General features: G+C 37.0%; 1 protein-coding gene across 1 annotated transcript in view; it reads left to right on the top strand.

Moving 5' to 3' along the window:
• Positions 1–26,570, top strand: part of LUZP2 (leucine zipper protein 2) — a 200,234-nt gene that overhangs the window by 149,435 nt on the left and 24,229 nt on the right. The window contains exons 8-9 of the mRNA XM_026850920.1: positions 5,502–5,576; positions 9,511–9,675. Coding sequence (XP_026706721.1) covers positions 5,502–5,576; positions 9,511–9,675 — 240 coding nt within the window. The remainder of the gene's footprint in view (positions 1–5,501; positions 5,577–9,510; positions 9,676–26,570) is intronic.

Below are 26,570 nucleotides of genomic sequence, written 5' to 3'. Positions count from 1 at the left end.
TGGCCAGAACCACTGGCCTCCACACAGTATCCCTGGAGCAGTCCCCCATGTGAATGAACAGTCTGGTGAACAGTTCAACTGTGGCCTCATAGGAGGAGGAAACTGGGAGAGGGGCTTGTTTTCCATCAGACCTCCGGCTTTTGTGTGCCTGGCATAATGTCACAGCAGAGGCAGAGTTGAGGGACAGCAGCCAGTCGGGAGCCCAAGAGACCTCAACTCAGTCCCTTGTGCTCGCCAGTTGTGCCAGCAAGCAGATGGTGTCTGCAGGGGTGGTTCTGCCAGTGTCCAGTAACCAAGACGTCTCCAGCCACGTTCAATGTCAGAGCTTAAGGCTGCTGCTGTATCCAGTGAGAGTTTGCACCAGCCCAGGGGGGATGCAAGAGCTTGTGTGCATTCGGCTGTGACAAATGGCTTGCAGAGTTACTGGACCACCAGACTCAAAAGAGTCTCTACATATTTTATTCTAATGTACCTGAAAAAATGGACAGAGGTTGAGTATGTCTGATGAGAAAGCCAAAGAAAGTGGTCTGATAAAAGCAAATGGAAACTGAGCAAATACTGTGTTTTCATAGCAGCTTCCTCAAGGAAAAAAAAAACTTTTTGGATTTTGTTTCTGGAAGCACTAGGACTGTCTGATATCAAGCAGAAATGCTATTAAATAAGGTTAGCAGCAGCCATTTTAAAAATCCTGGACTCCCTGGCCAATGGTGGAGTAGGAAATGTGTTGGTAGCTCCAGGGCCTTGACAATTCCTGTGATGTAATGGTCCCGCTGACCAGCCTTCCTGATCGAGCAGTGGATTTACTTTCTTATCAGCCTTGACAGACAAACTGCCCTGTAATCCACTGCATATCACGGTTGATCTGTTTAAACTATGTATGCCTGGCCCACCAGGAAAGATGATGGTGTTTTGGTGACCTGGGCTCAGACTTTAATCCTCTAACTGAAGTGCCCTTTTGAAGAATGGGTAGGCAGCCTACCATCTCTTAGCAGTCACACTTGTTTCTACAACCAACAATTTTGCCTTAAACAAAAGCCATAATTGTGTGACTCTCTGGAGGTTAACAGCTGGACTCTGATGGCTGGGGGGGGAATGCTAAAAAGCCTTTAAAAAAACATTTTTTGGCTGTGCTATCAAGTGTGCACTATTTATAATAGCTGTGCTGCCGTACAGGCGTCTCGCCTGCCTGACCTGAGCTGTAACCCTTAATTACTCTGGGAGTGGAATTCATATCCCACTATTAACACGGAATAGATCAGGGATCAAATACGACTGAAATGTTGAGGTGGGCGCCACTCCCTCTGTCCTCCCTCTGACCCACACAGCACACCCAGTGTTTGATCGTACGAATGGGTCCTGTTTCTGGCACTTCTTAGTAGGAAATACTTCATGTGTCCCACACGGCAACCTTGTCTCTAGATTGGAGAGACCTGGATTTGACGGATGGCCCGCGCGGTGCAGAAGGAACTGGCTGGATGGTCACACTCAAAGAGTTATGGCCAACGGCTCAATGTCCAAGTGAAGAGCAGTGGCGAGTGGTGTTCTTCAGAGGTTGATGTTGGGACTGGCGCTGTTTGACATCTTTGGGAAGAAAGTTCAGATCTACCTTTTCAGGGTAAAATGCCAACAAGGACACTTAAAGGAGCTGTATTTGGAGCTTATTTATAATGCACCATGTTGTTATCAGCAATACATACTCCAGCATTAATTTATTCATTGTATTTACATGGGGATGTTTGTCCCAAGGAAGATCACTGAAATTAATTTTTTAGAACAAACAAAAGCTATGACTTCTCCAAAGCTACCCCAAAGACCACTAGTGAATACTTTTTCCTTCTGATGTGACTAAGACAGAAGTGTAAAGCTTCTAGCCACTGTTTTTCATATTTCAAAACTTCTTTCTCACCCCCCCATTTTGTTGCTTTTGTGTGACTTTGAGGGATACAAACATTGCAACTACCTATATTATATTGATATTTATAAATTCTTGAACGTTCAAGGTCGTCATCCCAAAGATTTGTAGGGACTGCCTTCACATTTATTTTTTTTTTTATGTATGCAGAAATTCTTTCTGGTCTCAATTACTCATTATAAAAAATTCTGTTAATTTGGATTTTTCTCTGCTTAAAATGAGGCTAGTCTTTCCTTTTTGTTTTTTATATTTATGCCTGGAAGAATTTAAAGATGGGCATTTTGTGTAATGTAATTCACAAAGAATTAATGGTAAGTACATTCATTCAAGTGAGTTACAAAAGTGTACTTCACTGACAGTAATTGCTCAGTGCACTCTTTCAGAGGATGAAAAAACGATTTGTCTCACTGTTTCATCTGTAAGACCTGATTCTACAAGAATGCCTAAGAGAAACAATATTTTTAACATTTTCCAGGCTATGCTTTTTAAAGGCACTTTACTCCTCAACACAATTGGCCTTGTGTAGTCCTGCTGGTATTTTGTCCTTTTTCTTTATTCAAGAAGCATCCTTTTTCTTTATCCAAGCCACATTTAATTGATTCCGAGTCCCTTAAAAAATTCTAAATTAAAACAGCAGTGAAACTATTGCAATATTAATTCAGCCTTGATAGACAAAAATTTTCAGAATAAAGAAATCATTATTCGGCAGTTTCGGGAGTGAGTCGTAAATAAATATCACTACTTTGAAGTGAGTGGGTTGCCAGAAATACATTTTTAATGCAGGATTTTATTTGCACGTGGTGTCAGCTGGATTGATATAACTGGCCTATTGGCTCAGTAATCTGTGAAATAAAATAAATATACATGAAAGTTACAGGAAAAAGTCTATCAAAATATTACAGTATTACCAAAAATAAGAAGGCTTGATAAATTATGCGTTCAGAAAGACTTTATTAATACGTATGAGCCTATGCTTTGGAAGGATACCTTTCACCAGAAACTGAAAATGTTTTCCTTGATGTGAGCAGTGTTATTACAATGTATTAATTCTTTATAATGGCAGGCAGCAATTAAAGAAATTAAACACTTCTCCTCCAACTTGATTTTTGATATGGCTGCAGCGTCATTGAGTGCAATGTGTTCTACAGCCCCAGACATTCCCCTGCAAGGAAAGAAGTAGCAATCACCTCTAACCCCGTTACAGATTTTCAGCTGCCTACGTAATGCGTGTGTTGAAGGAAAGCAGACAACCTGAGATTCATAATTTTAGCTCTGGTATTCCACTGATTTAAACTGTAACACAGATGGTGCTGATTGGGTAAGTTGCCTTGTTTTCTGTCCCACGCTGTGTGGCAATCCATCATCTTCCATGGGACTCCAGTCTTTAGCAGTGGACACCACCGGAGATGCCACCCTGGCCTCTCCTTTATTATGTAAACACTAATTTGTATAATTTCCTGTTTAATGACAATTCAAATTAATTAGTTATATATACTGTTCTTCAAATCTTGCTTCTCTCGTTAATTGATATTGTATTTTTGTCTGAGTGTATTGTAAAAATAATTTAATAAGTGGCTATAATTAAAATGTTAATGATGTCAGAAATTACTCGGTCTGTTTCTAGTATCTAATGAGTACTGTCTCTGTGTCAAATAGAGCCAGGCTTAATGTTCAGACTTTCAAACATTGACTAGGACCGTGTTTATTGTGTGTAACTGTATTTAGTAACAAATGGAAATGTTACGGGAACTCTAGACAAATTCTGATCTGTTAGTAAGGTTTTTCCTCTAAAAATCCAGTGATAAATCCAGTTTAAATTTTTCAAATTCTAATGAAATGGAAAGATTCTGTGTTGGATGCTCTGCTGCCAGACTGGGGAATCAAACCAGCGGTCTGATTGGTGTGTTGTGTGTGGGACAGTGACGGGTATCAGGTGTAAGAAACGTGATGCAGTGGATATTCACAAGAGACTTCCCCACATCTGAGCAAGCAGCTGACCTCTGCTTTGAAGCAAGATTGCCTAATCCTACATGGTTTTGACTAATGAAACTGTGGCTGCTCTGATAAATCTGCAGATAAATGCCTAATCCTGTTATAAAATGCGACTAAGTAGTTCTTTACATGAGCAGGGAACTGAAAATTCCCGGCGTTTGTCATTTTTATCAGCCAGTACAGCCTGTGCGTAATGCTAATAACCATCACTTGAGGTACCTGCTGAGGACCACAGGCTCGCCTTCGCTAATACACACCAGCTGTGATGTGTGCGGGAAGTAGGGACATTGCCCCAACACAGAGACCAAGTTAACCACGCTTTGTAGGGTTTACGCTAAACAGCATTTATGTTGTGTGGCTATACATTAAGCTAGGCTACCGTCGGCAGCGTGCATGTGATCTTGGAAAGTCTGTCAAGAAAACAGTGTCTGCCGGGGGATGAACTTCACAAACCTGGTGAGCACGGGCTGGTGCTGAGGGAAAGGGTGCTTGCAGATATTTGGTCAAAATTGTAGTGTTTTGCTCTTTAAGTGAGAAATGAGAACTTTATCCAATTATTCTGTATGCACACAACCTGCGTTACCTACTTGGAATCTCAGAAAAAATAACTGGTTGGTCTAGTGTCCTTTCTTAATGATTCCCTTCATAAACATGGAAAACAACTAGTGGGCTGTTTTTGCAAATACAACAGTAAAAGAAACCTGTACCTTACTCTTTTAGGTTTCATAGTGATGTGCTGTTAATGACAGGGCTGGAAAGTGCAGGAATCTGGGAGGTCCTGCTCCCTAAAACGGAAAGTTTTTACAGAGAATGTATTTCCCCAAAGCGAGCAGCTCATAGGGAAGGGGAAGGAAAATCATTGTCTTTATTTACTGAGTCTTTAAAAGCATCTTCTGAACTCCTGCACTCAATACTGTATATACACTGTAAAAAGCTGTACCTCCTCCTGCAGGACTGTGCAGGAAAGTGATGTGATGTCATATAACAAGCCACCAGTCCTTCCGCACAGGGCCTGACTTCAGACACAAACATGCAGTTGCTTGTGAGTTTTTCTTTCATCTCACCAGGGAAGGAGATGGAGAAACAAACCTGGAGTTAACTCCTTGTAGACCAGCAGATAGTAGTGTTTCATAAGGTGTCGACATGCACACACGTTCGGGTGTTTTGCAATTTCTCTGTTTATGCCAAGTTACATTAGTGTTGGCATCTCAGTCTTTAAAACTAAAAAAGAGTGTTTCAAATTACAAACAGAAGTCAGATAAATAAACAAAATAATAAAAAATGTTGAATTTTTTTTTGTGGCATAATTCTAAATACTTTATAGTATGGAATTACTTTTACTACTGAATTAGAGTAAGTTTGCATTCACATAAATGGAGCAGATGTGAGCCCAGCTCCCACATAAAAACACTCTTTTTCTCAGGGAAAAAAAAAATATCCTTAGAGGCCTGGTCTTTTTGCAAGCAATTCTGAGCCAATCCATGTATATCACTTGTAAAATTTATATCCTTTCCTCACTCACAGGTATTGCATGGAAAATTATGGGGATAAAATTGCATTGGAGATGGCGTCAACTTTTTCTTCTTTATTTCCACAGGCACAACAGCTAACAGATCTGGAGCAAAAACTAGCAGTTGCAAAAGATGAATTGGAAAAGGCAGCTCTTGACAAAGTAAGAAGCGTAATGTAATATGTGCGTGTTTATCGGCTGTGAATGTTTCAGTGTAATTTGACCAAAAAAAAAAAAATAATCTTGTAGTGATTTAGATGCATACTTAATTGTATATACCTGGGAATAATGCTACTGAAATGAGTGGAACTAATTATGATGCATGAAGTTAAGTACAGCTGCAAAGTTATTTAAGAAGAGGGCAATCAAATTAGGAAGAAACATCTCAAAAAAAAAAAAAAAAAAAAAAAATTGAAAGCCAAATGCTACAATTCTCTATGTGCAAAATGCGATACAATTTTTATCTGAGGTGTAGTTTTAGTTGCAGGTAGAATGCAGTATAGGTTAGTCTCTTGTTAAGGTGGGACTGATGCGACAGAGCTCTCTCCTGTGGGCAGAGGTGCCCTCTCGTGCCAGAGAGGACGTGGGGAATCCCAGGAAGGAGACAAAGCAGGACACATTATTCGCTCCTGTCAGCTGGGTAGCAGGGGAACTTTCTTCTAGATTTAGCACAGCTTGGAAGAAAATACCATACAATAGGGGAGCAGTTTATCAGAAAGGAAAAAACTTCAATACGCTATCAAAGAATACTTTCTTGGTTTGGTTTTCCAGTATTTTCAGGTTCCATCAGACGTGTGGAAAAAAAAGTATGTCTCTTGGGACTAAAAGCATTTTTCTATAATCTTCAGTATTGCAGTGGCTGAAATCTTCCTCTTGGCTGAGGATTTGCATCCAGCACTGCAGAATCTATGGAAGCAGTGCTCACAGTGGCATTATTCAAACCTGTGTGTACATCTGTTGATATGTGTTTGTTGTTAGTAGAGTGAACTGAACTGCTCCACATATTTAAAAATTAAGCGTGTTCCTTCTTTGCTCGTATAACACTCAAAGCCATGGTCTCTCAGTAGTGCCAATACACTGTGGCAAAGGCAAGAGAGCAACACTTGCTGTAAATACCTCTTAAATGCAGTTCTTCATTATAATGCAGATAGTTGTGAAGGAGAAAGCAAAGAACACTTGACATCAGGAACTTTTAATGAGAATAATATTAAGAGATTCTGTCTGCAAATTAAAAAGGGATTTGCAGCACACCCAACTGACTTCTCTGACCCTCTGTTTCTCTTCTATTAAATGTTATGGAATTTTAATTTAGGGCTCAGTTATGGTTCTGTATGCTTACCAGAAGCCTAGTGTCATCATCTTGCAAATTATTAAGATAGTCTTTGGACGGCATCATTGCTTCCATGCTGTGAAAGTGCAGTGGAAATAGCAAGCAGGAGAAAAAAAAAAAAAAAAAAAAAGGCACCAGTGAGAATTGGGATACAGTTTTATAAGACTAGAAATACTCGTGACTAGTTCTAACTGCAGAGTATTAGGACCATTGAAGTTGTAGGTGCCTTTGTCCCCTGGTTAAGAGCTTTTCTGTACGAACTAGGAACTGAAAAGAGTTGGAGATGGCCAATGGTCCGTCCGTGTCTTCAGCGAAGGCTTGGCCTTCACTGTTTTGACAACATTAGCACACATAATTTCAGATAAAGGAATAGAAGTAATGTGTAAAGTTATGTACATTTTTGGAACATGAGCTGGATTTGAAATGAATAATTGAGCGATCTAATGTCAAACTGTGCCTATAAATAGGCATATCAGACTTTTCTATTAAATAAGAGATTGTGCTGACAGTGGACTTAGTGTCTCTCATAAGTCTTTTTACACGACAGCACTTTTCTAGTTCCCTTGATGGACCTTTGGACGACTGACAAATTTTGCATTACCACACACCAAATTATTCTACATTAAATCCAACCACATGACAACTGTATAAACAGATCTGGGAAAGCTGAAGACATGCATGATAAGTTGGTAGTATTTTGACCAGCAAGCAGCCTATTTTGACCACAGTCACATGTCTGCAAGGTTACTGTGAACTCTGTTAGACGATATCCCTGGTTCCAATAGCGTTTCCTGAAGTTGTACTCTTGTGCTGCCCATTTATACATCTCCTGTCAGCAAAGTCAAAATTGAATTTTGCTACCCGCAGTATGAAAACAAACAAACCTATTCTGCTTTTACCTTTGGAATTGCAAAATGGCAAGGCAGAGCAAGCACTGGATGGCAGGGGTGGGACATGAGAGGATGAGAAACTATCCAGAGGGATTTCCAGATGGGAGGGGTGTTGTTTCAGATCAGCGTGATTTGCGGGGAGCAGTAGGGTCACATTGTGCTATAATGGCCGATCCCATATCTTCCAACAAAATTAGACAGCCTGTACCTCTGCCAGTTTGCTGCCTGAGCTTAGTTTGACTATGTCAACTGGTGATTTATGCTCTCTGTGCAGCCGCTTCTTGAAAAGGTAGGGGAAAATACATACTACATCGAAAGAAGTATGCCAAGATCTTCTGTTGTCAATCGGAAATTAAAAGACCCCTTTTACACTGCCATTAGGTCAGAGACGTATCAGTCTGACTCAACGTTCATACGTTTTAGTAAGTAAATCATACAAAGTGCTGTCCTCTTTGATGCTAATCTAGCGTTCCTCCTCACTGCACATTTTTAAAGAAAAGACATTCAATTTTGTCTGTTTGCAAACAAACCAAACTCAGTTTCATCTCCTATTTCTTTGATTTTCCGTATTGTGCTGTGGATTAATCGTCTTTTGATGGTTGTATATGATCCTACCATTGAAATGTACCCTACTAACAGTTTTTGTTTGTCTATTTCTAAAGCAAGATTTGGATTTTCCCAGTTACATTCCCTGGTTCCAGTTCGGGGGAAGTTTATCTGACGTGAAACATAGACTATTTTTTTGGTTCTAAAAATACTTGTTTAGCAAATAAACTAAAGAAGGTGGTGTATGCTAAATGCTGTTGATTAAGATTTGTATATCTGTGAAATATTTCTACATTGTATATGTAATACTTCACATATGTAGTACGTAGTGTGTAACATTACTTATACATGTATTTTCCATCAACTTTGGCCATGGTATACCTTTATTTATGTATCTTCAAAAAATCTTTCAAGGCTGAAATGTGCTCATGTAGCCTGTATTTATAGGGGCGTTTTTAATATCAAAAATAAGAGCAAGAGATTTTTTTTTTTTTTTTTTAAAGGCCAAATGCTGCCTAACTCCCCTTGAAACGAGTATAAGGAAGTTATCTCAATATCTAACATTTGATGCTTAGTGACTTGCTGTGATGAAGCAAAGGTTTAAAATGAGATTTCTGCAGTGCCATAGTTATCTCACTGTTCTCACTGTCTCAGCTTATTTCAGTGACAGACTGCTATTTTCATCAATACATCTATCTGTATTTCTGTGAGTAAAATAGCAGTGTTCTAACATGAGCTGCAAGCACTGCGCCACTTAAAAGTTTTAGTTCAGCTTGTTGGACAGTAATGGATCTGGGCAATCATATTCCGAACAGATGAAAAGACCTAGGGTTTCTTCACTGCAACAGCATCATGTGCTCATGAGGGAAGTCATCTCGGTTGGATTAATCTCTATAACCTATGGAAGACCACCAATTACTCTGAACAATTATTATAAACTAGATTCCATGCAAAGTCTGCACCTTTGTGATAATTGTGAACATTTATTTCTCTGTCACTATGACACGTAAAAGTCTGGACACCATATGATATTTGGTAGATTTGTATTTTTGTTTCTTTTTGGATAAAATCATATTTACTAATTATTTGCCATGATCAACGTGTATAAAACTTTATGGAGAAAGGAAAGAGTGCGGTGGCTTTCTGTGTTGTTTGGGGTGTGATACACAGTAACCTAATATTAAAATACTGCTTTAAACAGCCTTGATTTCTTAATAAGAAACAGCAGCAGCTGCTCATAAATGTTTGGTTTAATGCAGAGAGAGAAAGTAAGCAATTCTGTTCATAATAACACATCTTAAGAGAACTGATGATTTCTTATTTTGCCCAGGAGTCACAGCTGAAAGCTCTGAAGGAGACTGTGCAGCTTTGCCTGTCTTCCGTTCTGCACAATCAGCCTCCCGCTAAGACTCTAATCCCTTCAAAACCAACTGAGAAGATGACATCCCCAGTTACAAAGGGCTCAAAAGTTCCATTTCAAGTGACAAGCACCAAGGTATGGTTTCTCTCTCTTTTTTTTTTTTTTTTTTTTTTTAAAAAAACATCTTTGAAAGTTTGTCCTGTAAGAGCATCAAACTGGAACTAAGGAGGATTTTAAATTCATTGAAAGATTAGGATGAATTTTGAGGATAATTCTAAGCCTGTTTCTGATGTCAATAAACTTTTTTTAAAGTTGGGAAGCAGCTACTTTTTTTGCTGAGGAAAAAATTTCTGTCTGTCACTTGCTAAATAAACCATGTCTGCATAACAAATCTAAAAGGAAGATGGATTTGCATCTAAAATAAGTGAGGATGCTAATTCATAGGATTATTTACCTGTCAGGCACTGATAGTGAGTTTGTGATAACATAGCACTAAACAGTAAGACAATCTTTGCTTATTGTGTTTTTTTAGTAAAAAAAAGACTGATATAAAACCATAAAATAGCCTGGGACACCCAAATCAAATTTGCCAAAAAGGATCTATGAAATTGATCATAGGCCAGAGGGAATATTCCAATTGTGCAAGATGGGAAAGGCAGTTTAAGAGAAAGCGTGAGAAAAAAAAAAAAAATAATGTTAAAAGTGTTTTGATTCGGTAGATTCAAGCATTTTAATACAATCAAGGTTTACAGTGATTAACAACCATCCTGATAATTTTTATCTCTAGGGTTGCATTTTACTCGTGTATTCAACTGACTCAGTAGATTTAGAAGAAATCTGTGATTCCAAATACAAAGGAAGTTTTACAGAATGACTGAATGACACTTTAATGTCCTTAAATTCCAGAACTCTTTCTGGAAATATAAAGTCATAGCCAATTTCTAATTTTTATACAGCAGCTCTTGATATTCACTATTGGTAACAGAGGCTGCAGCCAAAAATTAGGGGGTTTTTTGTATGTAATTAAAATTGAAATATAATTTCAGAAAGCAGAATATAATAATAAAACTGGATCTCACGTTGCTACTCTTACAATAATGATTGTTTTATAGGAAGAAACCTTCATTCCCCAAAAATATTATCTCTGAAAACAAACCACTGTATTAATTAATAGAAGCACATGGGGATATTAGCATTCGTTTAGATGAAGATCACTGGTTCTGTGTTCTGCAGGAGAGTGGACTCTTCTTTGGTAGGTCATGCGGATGGAGCTTCACTCTGGGATCTCAGGAGCATATTTTTCCTAATTATTGTGGCTGTAGAATTGTCTATCTTGTTCTTATTGTCCTTCTCTTCAGGTTGGAAGTGTTTGTGCCCCTGTCACGACAGCATAGGTGTACTGAAGGGTAAGGCCCAGCGAGCCACTATGCCTGTGTTTAAGACTGGCATAAGGTCAGAGCCTCAGAAGCATTTGATGTCTCCTTGATTTTACAGATATTGCTGTAGTGCAAGGAAAGAAACGGGAATGCATTTAGAATTAGAATTAGATTTTTGATATTTGACTGAAACACAGAATACTCTTCCTTTGTTTTTTCTGTGATCATACAGAGTTTGTGTTTAATGTTCCTGTTTGTAAAACGTATCAGTATTTCCACGCTTCAGCCTTTTGAGAATGAGCATTTAGTCCTCTGTGCCCAAAAGTGCTTGGATAAGTTAATAGACATTGCTCACATTTCTCTGCACTTGGCATATGCCATGAAAACGTCTGAGAAAATAATGGTCTGCAATCCTCTTCTTCCACACATTGACACCTCATTATTATAAATCTGAGCATTATCTGTGATTATAAAACCACCGAAATCTGCTACTGTGAAATAGGTTGTCAAAGAATCATAGTGAGTCCAGAATTATACCCTCTGCACTTGAGCTGTGCTATAGAAGGCTTTTTTTTATTATGACATCCATTCTTCTGTATCTTTTCCTTGGCTTCTTCTTCCTCTTACAAGCCAACTAACTCCTAACTACAGATGTGTAGCTTTCCTTGTTTTATTACATTTGCATAAACATTGTGATATAGCAGGCTAGTATTGTTAGATGAATATAAATGCGTGTGATTGCTTAAATATGTTTTCTCATGTAAAAATGGGAACTTCAGATGAGCAGCACTTATTCATCATGTCATGTCTGATAAGCAGCATTTTCACCTTCAGGAAAGAAGTGATGATTTGTCTGGTAAATATCTTCTTTCAAAGATATTCTCATCCAGCCTAAGAATTGCTTTCTAAAAATGTCGAACTTATTTTAAATCCATTGAAGGGGTACATCATATGGTGTATGATACCTGTATCACTTGGGAACAATCATCTCTGGGATTGGGGTGCTTTCTGCTTAAAAATGTTTTTAAAAAAGGTGCACGTAAGTACATTGTATATTTGTATTCATAATTGGTAGGCATAATACCTGAGCGCTTGTTAGAGATTATATTTAACATAAGAACATTGTGGAGAAAAGATAATTAGGAAAGCAAGTAGCCAAATTTATTGGGAAAGTTAATTTAAAATAAAATTATTTCCTGGCGAGATATTTTGGTCTTTGTAGAGAATGTGATATAAAGAAGCATAAAACAGGTTTAAAAAAAAATCAGTGCAAATCAGTACATAGAAGTGTCTGAATCGGTGCAAAAAAGTTCTGGATAGCTCAGTAGTTTGGAGGAGTGGGTAATAATGGGAGGTTCTTAACCTTTAAATCACAGAAAAAGCTCCTTTAAGGTGATCAAAAGCAGTATCAGTCTGAGGTGAGTTTCGTGACATCCTTTAAATGAGTTAACATTTACAACGTACAAGAACGTAAAATACCATTTTACCGTTTGACTTGGCACTAATAATTCAGACCAAAATCATTTTACCTGTCATGTCCCTGTGGTCACACTGATAGCGGTGCTGCCAGCACTGACCGTTACAGATGGCTTTAGGGCTACGTGCATACAAGTTCACTGACACGAACAACTAAACCAGGCATAACCAGAAGGCTGGTAATGAATCCTGAACTACGAGGTCTTTAACTTTCTGGGTTGTTGACAATTATTTTTATTTCTTTTGCGCTGCAGTTTCACAGCAGTAACTGTTCTGTGTTCTGCCAGTAGAAAATCCTTCCAGACTAGTGGAGAGTTGTCAGATCTGGCTTTGGTTGTAGCAATTGCCTTGCCTTGTTCCATTACAGAGGTGATGGAGGAAAGAGGAAAATGAAGAGAAAGGAGGAGGACTGAAACTCCGCTTTCCTTTTTAATCTCCAGATGAGTGCCTAAGGACTTAGGTACTTAAAGAGTATTGTTGATGGATGGAAACTAACGTTTCCTAGGTTAGCTGTGGTGGCAAATACAGGTTTGTCTAATCTGTGAGTCAGAGCAGTGGTACTGACGTCCTAGTGAGGCATTTTCTGCACTTACTCTATCTCAGCATAACAAACAACTCTGAATTTATATGGAGTTAGTAGATGGAATGGATTCTTTCCCTTCTGAAAAACGTTAATTTTAGAAAAAAAATGTAATAATAGTTATAATTCAGATATCTTTGGCTGTGCTGTGTAAAGATACCTGTGCTCCAAAGGCGACAAAAAGCTTTAGTAACACTGTGGAAAATTAATGGCAAACCAAAATCAGAAGTGAAACAGAAGAAAAGTCTATTTCCAGTAGTGAGGTCGACTACATGAATGATGGGGATTGTAGTGACACAGATACCAGGATAATAGTGACTAGTTTGCTCTATAGTGGTTTTGCCTAATCCAGAAATATTGTTTCATGTATTCCCCAAATGAATTCCTTCATTATAAATGCCCTGTGGTTTTTGTGCGTTTTGTGAACCGTACTGTTTTAAGAGTTGAAATACACACGAATTTTAAACTGTGAAGATCATCATCCCCTCCCATATTGTACATAGATCAGGTGGAAACACCACCTCTGAGTGCCACTTCAGTGTCCTGGTCTTGGCGAAGGGAATACAAGCTGAATAAGAATGAGAAATATCCGTCTGTGGAAATGTATAGTACAGACTGAAAGAGGAAATACCGCCCCGTTTTTAAAAGATTTAAAGATCTCACAAGAAAATGCATCACTTCTATGCTAAAAACTGCTGCAAGGAGCCGTTGCCTCTGCCTCACATATATTGTGGACTCCAGCATACATTGATCAGTGTAAAAATTCAGGAAAGTTAAAAGTACCATGGGCCAACCTTTTTGTATCTGGAAATAAGTATTTCATTCATTTGCCATCAAGGTAAGCTTGGGGAACTTTATATCTTTGTTAAGCCTAAGAAAGTGTTCTTGTTGAAGCAGGATTGAGGAGAGCTTGTGAGACTGTTCAAAGAAGGTACAGTCTGGAAAGTTGGTCAAGAACAAGGTAGACCCTGAAAAGCATTTTGAAAATGCCACATAGGAAATGAAGAGGTTGAATTTTCTGTGTTGGTACGGAAATAATGTATTTGGGTTAAATTTAAGGAGTGCATTGATACTGAACACCTACTACAGACACAGAGTCTGCTGGAAAAAAATAAGATAATCATAGTGTCAAGAGTCTTAGCTTCTTCCCTAATGTAATTAAGGGATTTGAAGTTTTTTAAAAAACCTATTTATAAAGGATCTATAATTTATCTAGGAAGCCAGAATATTTCTTAGGCTCTAGACCTTATCCATTTAATTCTACAAAAGTAGAAATTACTGATATAAATGCTTACATAAAATAATAATACAATGGTTAATTATTTGGACTGAACTTTAGTTATACAATTCTATTACTCGTAATACTGTAGCATATTATAACTATGTCATTGACTGGAAATATGAGAAAGGAAATACATGTGTACATATACAAAACATACAAATATGTTTCGAAGGAGTGAAGAAATGTCTGGAAAGTGTAGATTGGACCCAATCCATGTCTATGAAGAGTGAACAAAGGGGGGTTTTTAATTGTCTTGTAAGAGTGTTTTTGTAGATCCTAGAAAACTGACAGAACAGCTTTCGATTCAGGAAAAATTAACCAGTTGAATGTAGCAATGTATCATCTCATTACTCTTCCTTTGTAGGTCAAGAAAGAAACCTAAATCAGAACAAATGACTTAAGGAAATAATTTCTGTTTTCTAAAATCAGAGTTATTACTGTTCATGTAATTTATCATAATATTCCAGTATAAATGAAGGTTCTGACCCTTTGAACAAAACAATTGCAAGTTCTTTGCTCAAGGACCTATGAAACAACAGAAATATAGTTATGGGCATATAATCATTTTTGTCCTTATAGAAAAGATTAAGGTACTGAAAGCTTCTCTAATGTGTCTGATTATTTTTACTCAGGCTGACCTCTGTATAACACGGTAAAAACGTAAGTTGGAAGTTACTTCTCCTTATGCATTACGCTTCATACTGACATTATGGCATTATGTCAGGAAGCCCCCCCAAATCTTTTGTGTAATAACTCCACCTCAGAGGCAAAAGGATGGCCAGATGGACTTCTGAAAAATAGAAGATGCTAGTCTGAATTTAAAAAGTTACTTGTGAAACGAATCAGGTATCTGAAATTCACGATATGTTTATGATACAATTTCTGCTAACGTAGTCTCTGTTTTGCAAATTTGGAAAAACAAAGCTTTAAAATGTCAAATATTTGCCACTGTTCCTCTTCCAATTTTCCAATGATTTTTGCTACCTACTTCCTCGCTGTTGCCCAAATCATTCTCTGGTATTTCAGACCGTGAGGAGAGGGAAGGGCTCCCTACAGTCAGGTTTTTGCCTCTATTTCTCTGCTTTCTTTCATTCTCCTGTTCTTTGTTGCTAAATACTCATCATTTTTCCTAGCTTACTACTTTTCAGCATTATTCTCTGATTCAGTCTAGCTAAGTATTCTCTTCTGACATCTATTCCTTCCTTAAATTTAAGAATAATAAACCTCATTATGCTATTTCTTTTCCTACAAAACACGCATTCAGATCACAGAGAGTAGAGGGCCCTGTATTGTGTGAGGCAGCTTTTTTAAAGGGTCTGTTTGAAAAAGAGCACAATATATAATGTTGGACCTGAAGCAATGAGAGGTTTAAAAGAAAAACTAAACCTGTTTTGTTGGCTGCTATGGTAAATGAAAATTCTGTGTAATTATGAAAAACACGTAGAGCAAAACTTTTCATTTATATGAGCTCCAGGATAATACAAACCAATACAGATAGATAGCATGGTGTGCTCAGATTTATTTGGAAATTGAGCATACAATTGAGGAAAAATAATAGTATGTATCCTCATTATCAGAGGAAACAGAAGTTGAACCTAAAGGCATGAAATATAATTTTCATGGTCAGTTATAAGTAATCAGCAGTAGTGTGTGGGGCGGTGAGTAGATTTATGCCCCGTTAGGAAGTTAGCCTGGCTGGTACCTCAGTGCTTTTCTACTTTTGTTACCTCAGAGTTAATGAGATATCGCTGACACCTGCAGTTTCCGTGACCTGGAGATCATTGCATTCAGCATGGGGATTGAAAAATAGTAATTAAAAAAGAAAAAGGCAATTACTAAATGCAGAGTCAGCCACGTTTTGTAATATGCGGTAATGTCATACAATCATATAACCCTTTCCTAATGCATAAACATTATGAGAATAAAATAGCGTTGAAAAATGACACTCTCTATTGTCTTAGAATTTAATTTCAAAGAGAGTAAGGAATACATGTGTCTCCTTCAAAGGTACTTACCATACAAATCTCAGATACTGTGAATACCTGTAAGGCTAATGTAGTAAGAAATTTGTTTTTAAAAAGATAAGAGGTAATTTAATTGCAGAAGCATGACTAGCATGACCTATTTCTTTATATAAGTCTCTCCTGGTCTGCTTTTTATAGCTCTCTGTGGGCTTATAGACTTTTATTCTCATTATGATCAACTAGATGCCAGTGATAGTCTTGTATTGTTAATGATGATTCATAAGAATATGGCAGCTCTTCCTCATATCTTTTATTTCCAGATTTTCCTTCAGATTGAGTATGTTTTTGCTGTTGCCTCAGCTTCTGTGGAACTTTTTTCTACAGCCCTATTTCTTCAGTGACTAATTTTTAATAAAATTTTATTGCGTGTTGGAAAAAGTCTAACACCAGAGATCATTAAATTGAAAGCTGCAGCTCTTTGCTTTTATTACTTACTTTAAAGACGTCTTCACTATTAGCACATTAACTTGATAGTAAATTAGTTTTAGAGCTTTTTTTTTTTTTTTTCAACTAGTACAATCAAGGGAAATTTGAAAAAAAAGCACCAGGTATCTCTTATTTAGTCCACAACCCCACAAAAATATATTTCCCCTTCAAGTTTTAGTGACACAATCTTTATAATGATCTTCATTTCGTTAACTATTTGACCTCACTCCTTTTTTGTTACAGAATATAAGTAGCAGGACTGGCCTGTTACCCCAGGGTTCAACTCTGAAATTAGCAATGGGATAATGGGCTGAAGAGGTAACTGGTAACCATTTACTACTGTACTTTTTGTGACTGTTAATTTTTGTAGCTGTTAACTGCAGGTCGGTTTACCTATTTATGAAAAATACTCCAAAGTCGCACTACAAATATCCTCTTTTTTAATTAAAGTCTTTGCTTATCAAATGTTTCTAGAAAGCCTTCCACAATCTAGTGCATAATATGTCTCAAAAATATAGTGGGTGATTGCTCGACAGTGGTTGAAAAGGGATGTGAGTATATGAAATTTAAATTTCTTAAGGGATGTTTTAAATAACATCAGAAAAACAGATTGTTAGGTATGGCTCATGGTCTTGAATGGACCTGGGGATGAGCATGGACAGTTTACATCCATCTCCACGAACTCTGCTTCGGTGTAAAATCACACCCTTGGGCTAGAGCAGCCTCAGGCTCAGCAGCTTTCTGGACAAGCTTACGTGTCTTTTTCTTGGATCAAAATGGAGAAAGAGAACATCCCCTTAATTACTTTTCTGATGTTATTATTTTAGAGATACCTTTCCTCACCTACTCATATCAAGCGATTTTTTTTTTTTTAATATTTCTCTTTTTTTTCTCCTTGGTAACAGTGGAGATGACTGGGGAAATGTAGGGTATTTCTAATTTTAGTTAAAGTTGCGTTTAGCAGAAAAATAGTAACACATTGTTTTATCTTGTGACTTCCCTAGCTGACATGTTTGTTACATGTTCTGTTAAAAAAATACGCATATGCGAGCACTGAAAACAAAACTGAATTTATGTGCCATTGCAGTTGCACGTTAGTAAACCTGGTTTAAGATTTGTTAGTATTAACACTTTCCTACCAACGTTACGTGTAAAAGAAGACACAAAATGTACGGAGGATCTAATTAATCGTTTTAAGTGGCTTACAAACATGAATGCAATTGTGAAAGTACTCCCAAGGGAATCTTGCTACCCAAGGACATTGTAAAGATTGATTTGAAAATTATTTATTTGAGTTTCCCGTATGCAGTATGTATTACTAATGTGCTGTTACAGAGTTTCATTTGATACGTGATTGTGGAGCCAAGTGGGAAACGTTAAAGATAGTTAAGTGACCTTTTTCACTCATTAGAGCAAAGACATGTTTTGGAAAATATTCACAAAGAAAATATTGATTGAATCTGGGCGTTTTAGCTATAATAGGAATTTTCTAACAACTTGATTAAAATCATTGCACTGAATCATAAAGCGTAAGAAATGCAGAATAGGTTGGTGATAAACCTAAGGCATTCAAGTTCAGTTTAGTCTTGAGCACTTTAAGAAACCATCCACTGACCTACAACCTGAAGTCTCATCACCTTCCAGAATTGTTAAGATCCCCCTTATTCTACATTTATTATTTTATGTTAAAATAATAATAAATAAAATGTAAAATAATAAATAAATAAAATGTTATTTTATTGCCAATGAGAAAGTAACTTGATAAAGAAATGTCCTCTCATACAATAGAAAAACATACATTTAGTTAAAACAAAAAAACTTTTAACATCAAGCCTATATTTGTTCAAATCCTTGAAAGCTAAATTGCACGGTGCTTGAACTGAATGTTTTGAAGCAGTGAAAAATGGAGTCATATAATAAATAACTAATGGAAATTTTATTACTAAATATCTTTGAGGCAGTTTACAGATTGCTTATGGAATCCTATTTTCTCATATATTTGAAAAAAATAGTCCTCATCTCTGCTGAAGGAACTGTGGTTATGATGGCAATCATATTGTCAGTTATTTTTTTATAAGAACAGCTGTCTTTATAAGAAGGGACTTAAAGAAACAGACAATTGGAAGCAAACAGAATTTATGTAGAAAAAGTGTCCTCTTCCAGGATGCCTAACTTCTCATAAATCAGCAAGAAAGACACTTCTAAGACATGATTGGGGAAAAAAGTCAAAGTCTCAAAAGGAAAAACATTTCTCCAAGTGACCTCATTTATGAGACTCAGCTTCTCTGTGGTTCAGAGGGGTTCCAGCTTCATGGAGTTGGCCCTCCTGGGCTCTGTAACTCTTCCAGGGTTGGACATCTTTGGCTTTGTCTTCCTGAAAATACAGATGTTCATGTCTGTGACTGTAACTTCAGTAGCTGCTTTGTTCATCTGGGAAGACTGTAATTGCCTATTAAGCATATTCTGATGGTGTGTATTATTGCTGCTCTGAAGTGTACAAAGTGTTATATAACATTCATTATCCCACAGCTAATTGCTTTTTCCTTTGTGATGACTATAGAAAGTCAAGACTGTTATTGAAGAATATATTTATTTGGTTGTTTCAGTTTCTTAACTATTAGAACATCAAAAAAAAACCCAACCTTCGGATGCTTAAGTATCTTAATAGTTTCATAAAAGAAAGTTTTGATTTTTTTTCTTCTCTGCAGTGAAGGATAGCCTGGTTTAGAACTTCAGAAATGGTGGAAAAATGAAGAGGAGTGTTTATACATGTAATTGTACCCTTGAGTGTGTATCCATCTCTCTAGCCATCCTTGAACGTTGCATACTACAAAATATTAGGTGTTCAAATTTGCCTGCTCTGTAAGAAAAATGATGGTAAAATTTAGCTCTGATTAAGGGAATGTGAAATTACAGGTTCAGATAAAATGTAATACAGGTAATTGGCCTGTGTAATCATATTAAAGAGTTTTTTCTCTAAATACTAATCCAACAAAAACTTCTGGTTTTTAAACCTGATTAATTCTGTTTCCTTTTCTTGTTGTTTTAGCTACAGATACATTTATAATAGACATCTAGAGTTACTGCCAAACAAATGGTTATTAGAAGAAATTTGAAGTTAAATGATCCATATCAAGCGAGCTAATTGTATTCTGGCATTAGACATAACGGTTCACGAATAACTAGGCCACTCAAAAAATACACTTCTGCTGTCTACCCCCAGTCTCTGATACCACGTTAAAGTAATATTTTTGCATCAGGGAAAGTTGCTTTATGCTGTGAGTTTATTTTATCATGCTCACTAAGGACAGAAAAAACCCTTGTGGACATCTAGTCTTACCTGGCAGAATATTTGCCACAAAGATTTTCTATAAAAATTTTGGTGTGTACCCCGAAAGTTTTATTCTACCAGTTTACCACTTGTATAAAAACTCCTTAATAATGCTTTCACCTATGTCCTCAGTACCAGAAATTCAGCAAAAAGGAGTTATAAGCACATAAGTCAGACCTTTTCTGTCCTGCATGGTGTGATCCAGTGTAACTGAAGTCCACATTCTGCCTCTTCTTACGTGGACGTTCATTAGAAGAAAAAAAAACTAGATAACTCTCCTTATGTAATCTAGTTCAACTAGGCAGAATTATAACCATCCCTTGTTCTCTATTACCCTTAAGTGTATTTTGGGGTTTAGATATTAGGTAAGAGAACAGACAAAATCTAGACCAGGACAGTAAATTTCATTACAGAATAACTTAACTTCTGACGTATCATCATTGCTGAGCGCTCCTAGAAGCATTCTACTGCTCTGAAGAAATGCCACCTGACTTTGCTGTCCAGTCCATATTATTTATTATTTAAATTGGACTAATGTAAGTTAAGCTCTTCCCAAATGCATGGAACGATGCGTTTTGTACTTTTAAGAGCCTGCGGGGAAATGTGTTTCCCTGTCAAGCCAGTATATCACAGCCATCTCCGGGGCAGCCCTGGCAAATTGCATACTGCCAGGTAATTCAGGCAATAGCCCAAGATGATGAAGAAAAAGGTCACAGATAAGCACGTGATGTACTACTAAGTCAAAAGTTACTAAGAAAAATTGCGATTAAAGAAATGCTGTGGAAACAAACTCATGCATTAGTAAACACTGTGTGTCCAACAGCTGCCTCTATCCCTTGTAAATCCTGCTTGTTCTCTACTATAAATATTGCCACTACCTGGATGAAAGTTGAGTTTAGACTTCCTTTCATTATTCTAAATTATTTGCTGTAGGAATCATTAGGCATAGGATCAAGTATTATGGAAAACTTTAAAAGGTAGAGATGTCAAAACTTAAGCTCTTTGAATAATAGTCCCTTTTTCTAACTTTTCTTTTTTAATTTCAGATTTGATAATGACAACTAACCCCTTAATATTTCCCCAATCACTTTGTATAAAGGGTTCTAGGAGTACTGAGTGATTATGTGTATTTTGTCGAATGGCTCTAAAAACACTTTATGGGGATACAAATATATATCTCAGATGGTTTTGTCAGAAAACACACTTACCCTCCAGAACGTAAGTGCTATAAGCTACAGATAATGGCATTCATCCCAGCTGATTTTAAGTGCAAGTACTACTGTGCTGTTTATTTAGGCATCATGCTAACATGATCGTGTAACTGTCAGTTTGGAAATATGTGATGGCATTCTAGCAGGAATGCATTTTCTGCAGTTTTAGTAACCTTCACGTATTGAGAAGGGGACTGAAATGCGTAATTCTCAGTACACTGGAGTAACTATAGATACTAGTAAGGCCTTCACAATTTTTATTTTTCTCTTCATACATTTATGTTCTCGTTAGACTCATAAAGTACAAAGAATAACCTCTGAGCATCCAGAGCAGTCCAGCTCCAGCTGAAGAAGCAAGAACTAGCAGCGTAGCTGGTTTAAAGCAGGCTCTGTCTAGTCCCAGCAACATCCCACCCAGTATTTTCAGATTCTCCTTGCTTTGTAGGGAGATTCTGCAGCCTTTTTTTCTTTTTTTTTTTTTTTTTTTTTTTTTTTTTTTTTAAAAAAAAAAAAAAAAAAAAAGAAATATTTTAGATTTTTCAAGTAGATTAGTACTTAATTAGAAAAGCTCTCAACAGGAGTGGGGATGAATGTGATACCGGCAGACCTGTGAAGGACAGACGACCCCATTTGCCAGGAGCAGATGATAAAATATGCTTGTAAAGTACAACAAATAGCTTACTGGCAATAAAGGGATTATTTCCTTTTAGATGGGAAAGCTTCCTTATATTTTAATTAAACAGAGCAATATAAAAACCTTGTTGCATTTCTAAAATGCACATTCTTTGATAGAGGCACATGTGTGTCAAGCAGACCTGGGAGTTATAATGCAAAAGCCAACAGTACAACATCTTTTTCCTCTATTACTCCCACTATATTTGCCATCACTTTGCCTGCCCCTGGTATTGCCGAAATCGTTAGTGCTTCTACTTTCTTTAAAGAACTCAAAATAAAAATACAGCTGCAAAGTGCATCTACAACCCCTACATCAAATGCCTGCACATAATTTCTCTAAACTTCTCTAGAGGACTTAAAAGATTTTTGCTGATACCTTTAGTTCATTTACTGTTTTCCTGTGAGGTTGCTTGAAGTGCATAAGGTATGGGCTCATTTAATTATTTGAATTTTTTATTTATTACTTCTCCCAGCTCCTGATATAAAGTCTAGAAGTATTTATCATATTTCTTTCCTGTTTATTCTTAAAAATATAGAATTTTAACTTCAATTTCTCATCAGAAATTCTGCCATGAAGGAAAATCTATCCCACTGCCAGCAACAAACCTGTCATGAGTTTTTTTAGGTCATAGCTTATCTGGCAAAAAAAAAAAAAAGTTAGCAAGAGGAAAATTTATTCAGTCATTGCTGCTAATGCACTGTGAACCCGTTTTAATTGATGAATGTTAGAGATGCCTTATCTCTGGGTCAGGATTCCATTAGCTGCTCATTGAATCCAACATAGAAGAGCAACAAAATGTATTTGCAAATGGGATTGTGATTGCTCATAGAGGCAATTGCTCAAATGTAGGCATTTACTTGAAGAAAATCTACATTCGTAGTTAGCAGATAGTCTAGTCACAGCAAAAGAAGTAATAAACAGATGAACAGGTTGTAGTTCATCTTTTCATATGACACATCTCTGAATCTAAACTTTGCTTAATCTTGATTTTCTATGGAAAGCCTGTGCTGAAGGAAAAGGGATGGGCAATTCAGGGAAATTTAAAAAAATAACCAAAACCAACCAAACCATATAGAAGTGTGCAAAGAAGTGGAATAGTCTTGATAGTTTGACACTAGGAGAGAAACCTTTCAGCTTTAAGGATGCCTTTAATTTCAGTGGCTAACAATTGTGCATAATTCAGAAGAAGGCTTATATGAAAGCTCAGGTTTATTATTTGTAAACTATTTTGCATGTGAAACGATCAATGTGGGGCTATGGAATACCTCATCACTGAAGAAACGGGACTAGGATAAGGAGTAAATCCTTCGTGATTGTAAGGCAGCGTGCTTGTGCTAGAATTGCGGCTGATCCAGCATGTGTTATCTGTAGAACGGAGAGCGCTGCTCTCTCCGCGTGCTTCGTGCTGCAAGTTGTGACCTTGCTCCTGCCACTCAGCGCTGCTCGGGGATGGCGATAACAAAGGAAACCTGCTCCCTCCTCTTCTGACAGGGGTAGGAATATAAAAGCAGAGTATGGTCTTTTCTTAAATTTAGGAGTTATATTCTGTCAAATACTGACAGAACGTTCCTGGCGAAACGCTGCCGTAGACACTCGGGTGAGCACTGCGTGCCTTTCCAGTGCTTTTTCCTTAACCAGTGCCCCTCTGTGGTTTTTGCCTTAGGGTGGATGACACCAGAATGAAGACATAAAACTTTTTGTATTAAATCTACTTTCACAACACAGGGTTCTGATGTTTTGCACCACATCCGTACACATCTATAAATGCTCTCCCTACTAAAAGAAGTGTCATCAGAATCCATCATACTTGCTAAATTTTGAGAATGCTACTCTTTGCTCTCAGGTTTTCCCATGGAGGAAGGGTATATATGACTATTTTTTAGAAGTCCAAGTCTTGACCTTATGCTCATTATTTACTGAGGAAACCTGTTAAAAAATTATTACAGCCCTCAAGATTTTATTTTTTTTTTGCTGAGAACACAATTTGCAATGTTCCTTTTCCGTGCACTCCACAGCCCTTTGAATGTAAGGGATTCCCTCTAATTTATTCTAAAAACAGAAATAGACTGACAGCATTTGAAAGCATTTTATAAACAATCAAAACTACAGGTGTGTTTTACCCACATGGAAGCTTTCTCTTTCTGACACTTTATTCCTTGGTTTTAAAAATTCAGTGAGATTTCCGGTTGGTTTAGAATATCTACAGCTGACTGGGTCTTATATTGTGGTTTTGGATAATTTTCTGGTTTTAGACTTATTCCGAAGATGCATTAGAAGCCACACTCATCAGTTTTTACAGAGTTTAGCCAATCGTTTTCCATTGTTTATTAATTTGTGAATTATTTATTAATATTTATATTATTTAATATTATTTAATAATTTATTATTTCTTTATTTATTAATTGTGAATGTAACATCATAGTTTGGACTATCACGAAGTTTAGCACAGCAGTTAAAATTGTTAAGGTGACCCTTCCTCCTCAAACAATAACGTCGTGAGTAGACATTTATAATATATTCGGCGTACTCTATCACACATGCGAATCTGAGATCTCCAATCACAGCAAGAATGTAAACAGGAATTTACTTGCCGTCCCGATTCATATGTGTTCCCACCCTTCTATTTTAACTGCATGTGAGGTCTCGGGACGACTAAAATGTATTCACTCGCTTCACATGTTTAGGGCCTAAAAGAATACTTGTGGGTTTTTTGGAGATGGAGTTATTTCTGTATTTAACACAATATTCTTAATTTTGTTGGATGCTATTTCACTTACTGTCCCTGTGTGGGGTAAGCCATGTAAAATGCAGCATGGGCAGCTGAATGAAACAAATTTCTGTTCCTGTTATTCCCACGTATTACACGATTCTCTAGTTTGCTGGGATCTGTTTGCTCTTCTGTGGAATAAGGGGCACTGTCTACTGCAGAAGATGGCAGGAGAGCTGTTGTGAGCATGCTGTTTGTTATCAGGTCCACACTTTGTCATTGTTCCAAATAAGTTTCAATTTATGATGTGACAAGCAAGAATTAAAAACAGGGAGAGGAGATGGAGGCAACCTCTCACGTGAATAACTCTATCTGCTGTTGTTAGTGACAAGCAGACACATTATCAAAATATACGATATTTATTCTTTTTTACTTATCATTTTCTCTAATGCCTTTTTTTTTTTTTTTTTTTTTTTTTTTTTTTTTTTTTTTTTTTTTTTTTTTTTTTATATTACACTAGTTGCCTTTTTCCTTATATGCTTTCTGACATCTTGTCCTTAATTTCTGGGTAGAGGGGGGAGTGCTGTGGGTTTGGGGGGTGTCGTTTGGTTTTGGTTTTTTAATGAGCAGCACTATCTGGGTGATGAATTTTTAGCTATTCTAAGGTTCTGATTTGCATAGGTTGGTCAGATCGGGCTTTATATCTCTCTTGTCTTTGGAATCCTTCAGCTCCTGTGACTGCTGAACTGCTTGTTGAATCTGGGTTGCTCTTTGCAGGTGATAATACAAACAGGTAGAAAGTATCATATCCAGAAATGGAGTGAGTGTTCTGGTGGTGCTGAGAGGAGCTGAAGGGGATTCTGCACTCTCCAGTTACATACTCAGGACTATTGTTTTCAAGGTGCTCTGGGGGAAAATATTTTTAAATCTCTTGTGTTTCCTCAGAAAGATCTCTTGGAAATAAGGTTCACGTAATACGTTGCTAGTCATCGAAGACCCAGAAAGTCATGCTGTAGTTTACTTTCTCTTGGATTTCAAAAACGAACTCAGAAATACAATTTGAAAGACACTTTTGTTAGTGTAAGGCAGCAAAACATAGCAGAGCTATTCCTGCCTTTTAAAAACATATCAAAAAAATACTGTATCCAAGTGCTTTGTATTGTGTCTGTAGCATAAATAATACTCCACAGAACTGATCTTTTGAATAATTATGAGACGTGAAAAGTAGTATAGCTGTTACTATGTCCAAACCCAGTTATTTCTCAAGTTGCCCCCAATTCTTTTCCTTGACTTAGAGAAACAGCAAATTAAAAATGTATAATTGAAATACAAATGATTAATGATACAGATGCCGTAAGTTTATTAGTAAGTCCTTTAACAGCACAGTAATTCAAGAAAGTCTTGATGTGCTATGTGGCAGACGCAGTCATATTTTTAGGCCAGCTGCACAGAGCCTTCAGTAATAAATGTAATTTTTTTCCTTGGCCATTCTGGAGGTTTTTGTACTTTTCCTTTTATCTAAAGTAATATAGGTTTAGGTTTATTGAGTGCAATAAAGTGCCTTGAAAGCAGTTTAGCAATGATATTTTTATGCTCTTAAATATATCCGACGACATATACACGCCTATATGATATAAATAAAAGTTTTAGGATCCACTTCTCCTGAGGTATTTATGGAAAGGCTGTCTGTGGACCTCAACAACACACTATCGGATGAATTATAAAAATGTCTGCAGCGTAGCTTTATGGTAACCCAGTGACCTAACTGTAGTGCCATGAGATCTGAACTCAGGACTGAAATCCTGTAGTACTACACAAACATTTTCTTTAAAATCTGTGACAGAATATGAAATTAACCTGTGGGAAATCTGTGAACAGAAAGGTCATAGAAAAAGGCTGCATTTGGGGATTTAAAAAAAAAAAAAAAATAGAGGCAAGAGA

This window comes from Athene cunicularia, assembly GCF_003259725.1.
Source record: "Athene cunicularia isolate RWA chromosome 5 unlocalized genomic scaffold, athCun1 chr5_part3, whole genome shotgun sequence".
In the NCBI taxonomy this organism is placed as follows: Eukaryota; Metazoa; Chordata; class Aves; order Strigiformes; family Strigidae; genus Athene; species Athene cunicularia.
The sequence above is the reverse complement of the archived record's forward strand: the minus strand, read 5'-3'. Positions and strand labels throughout refer to the sequence as shown.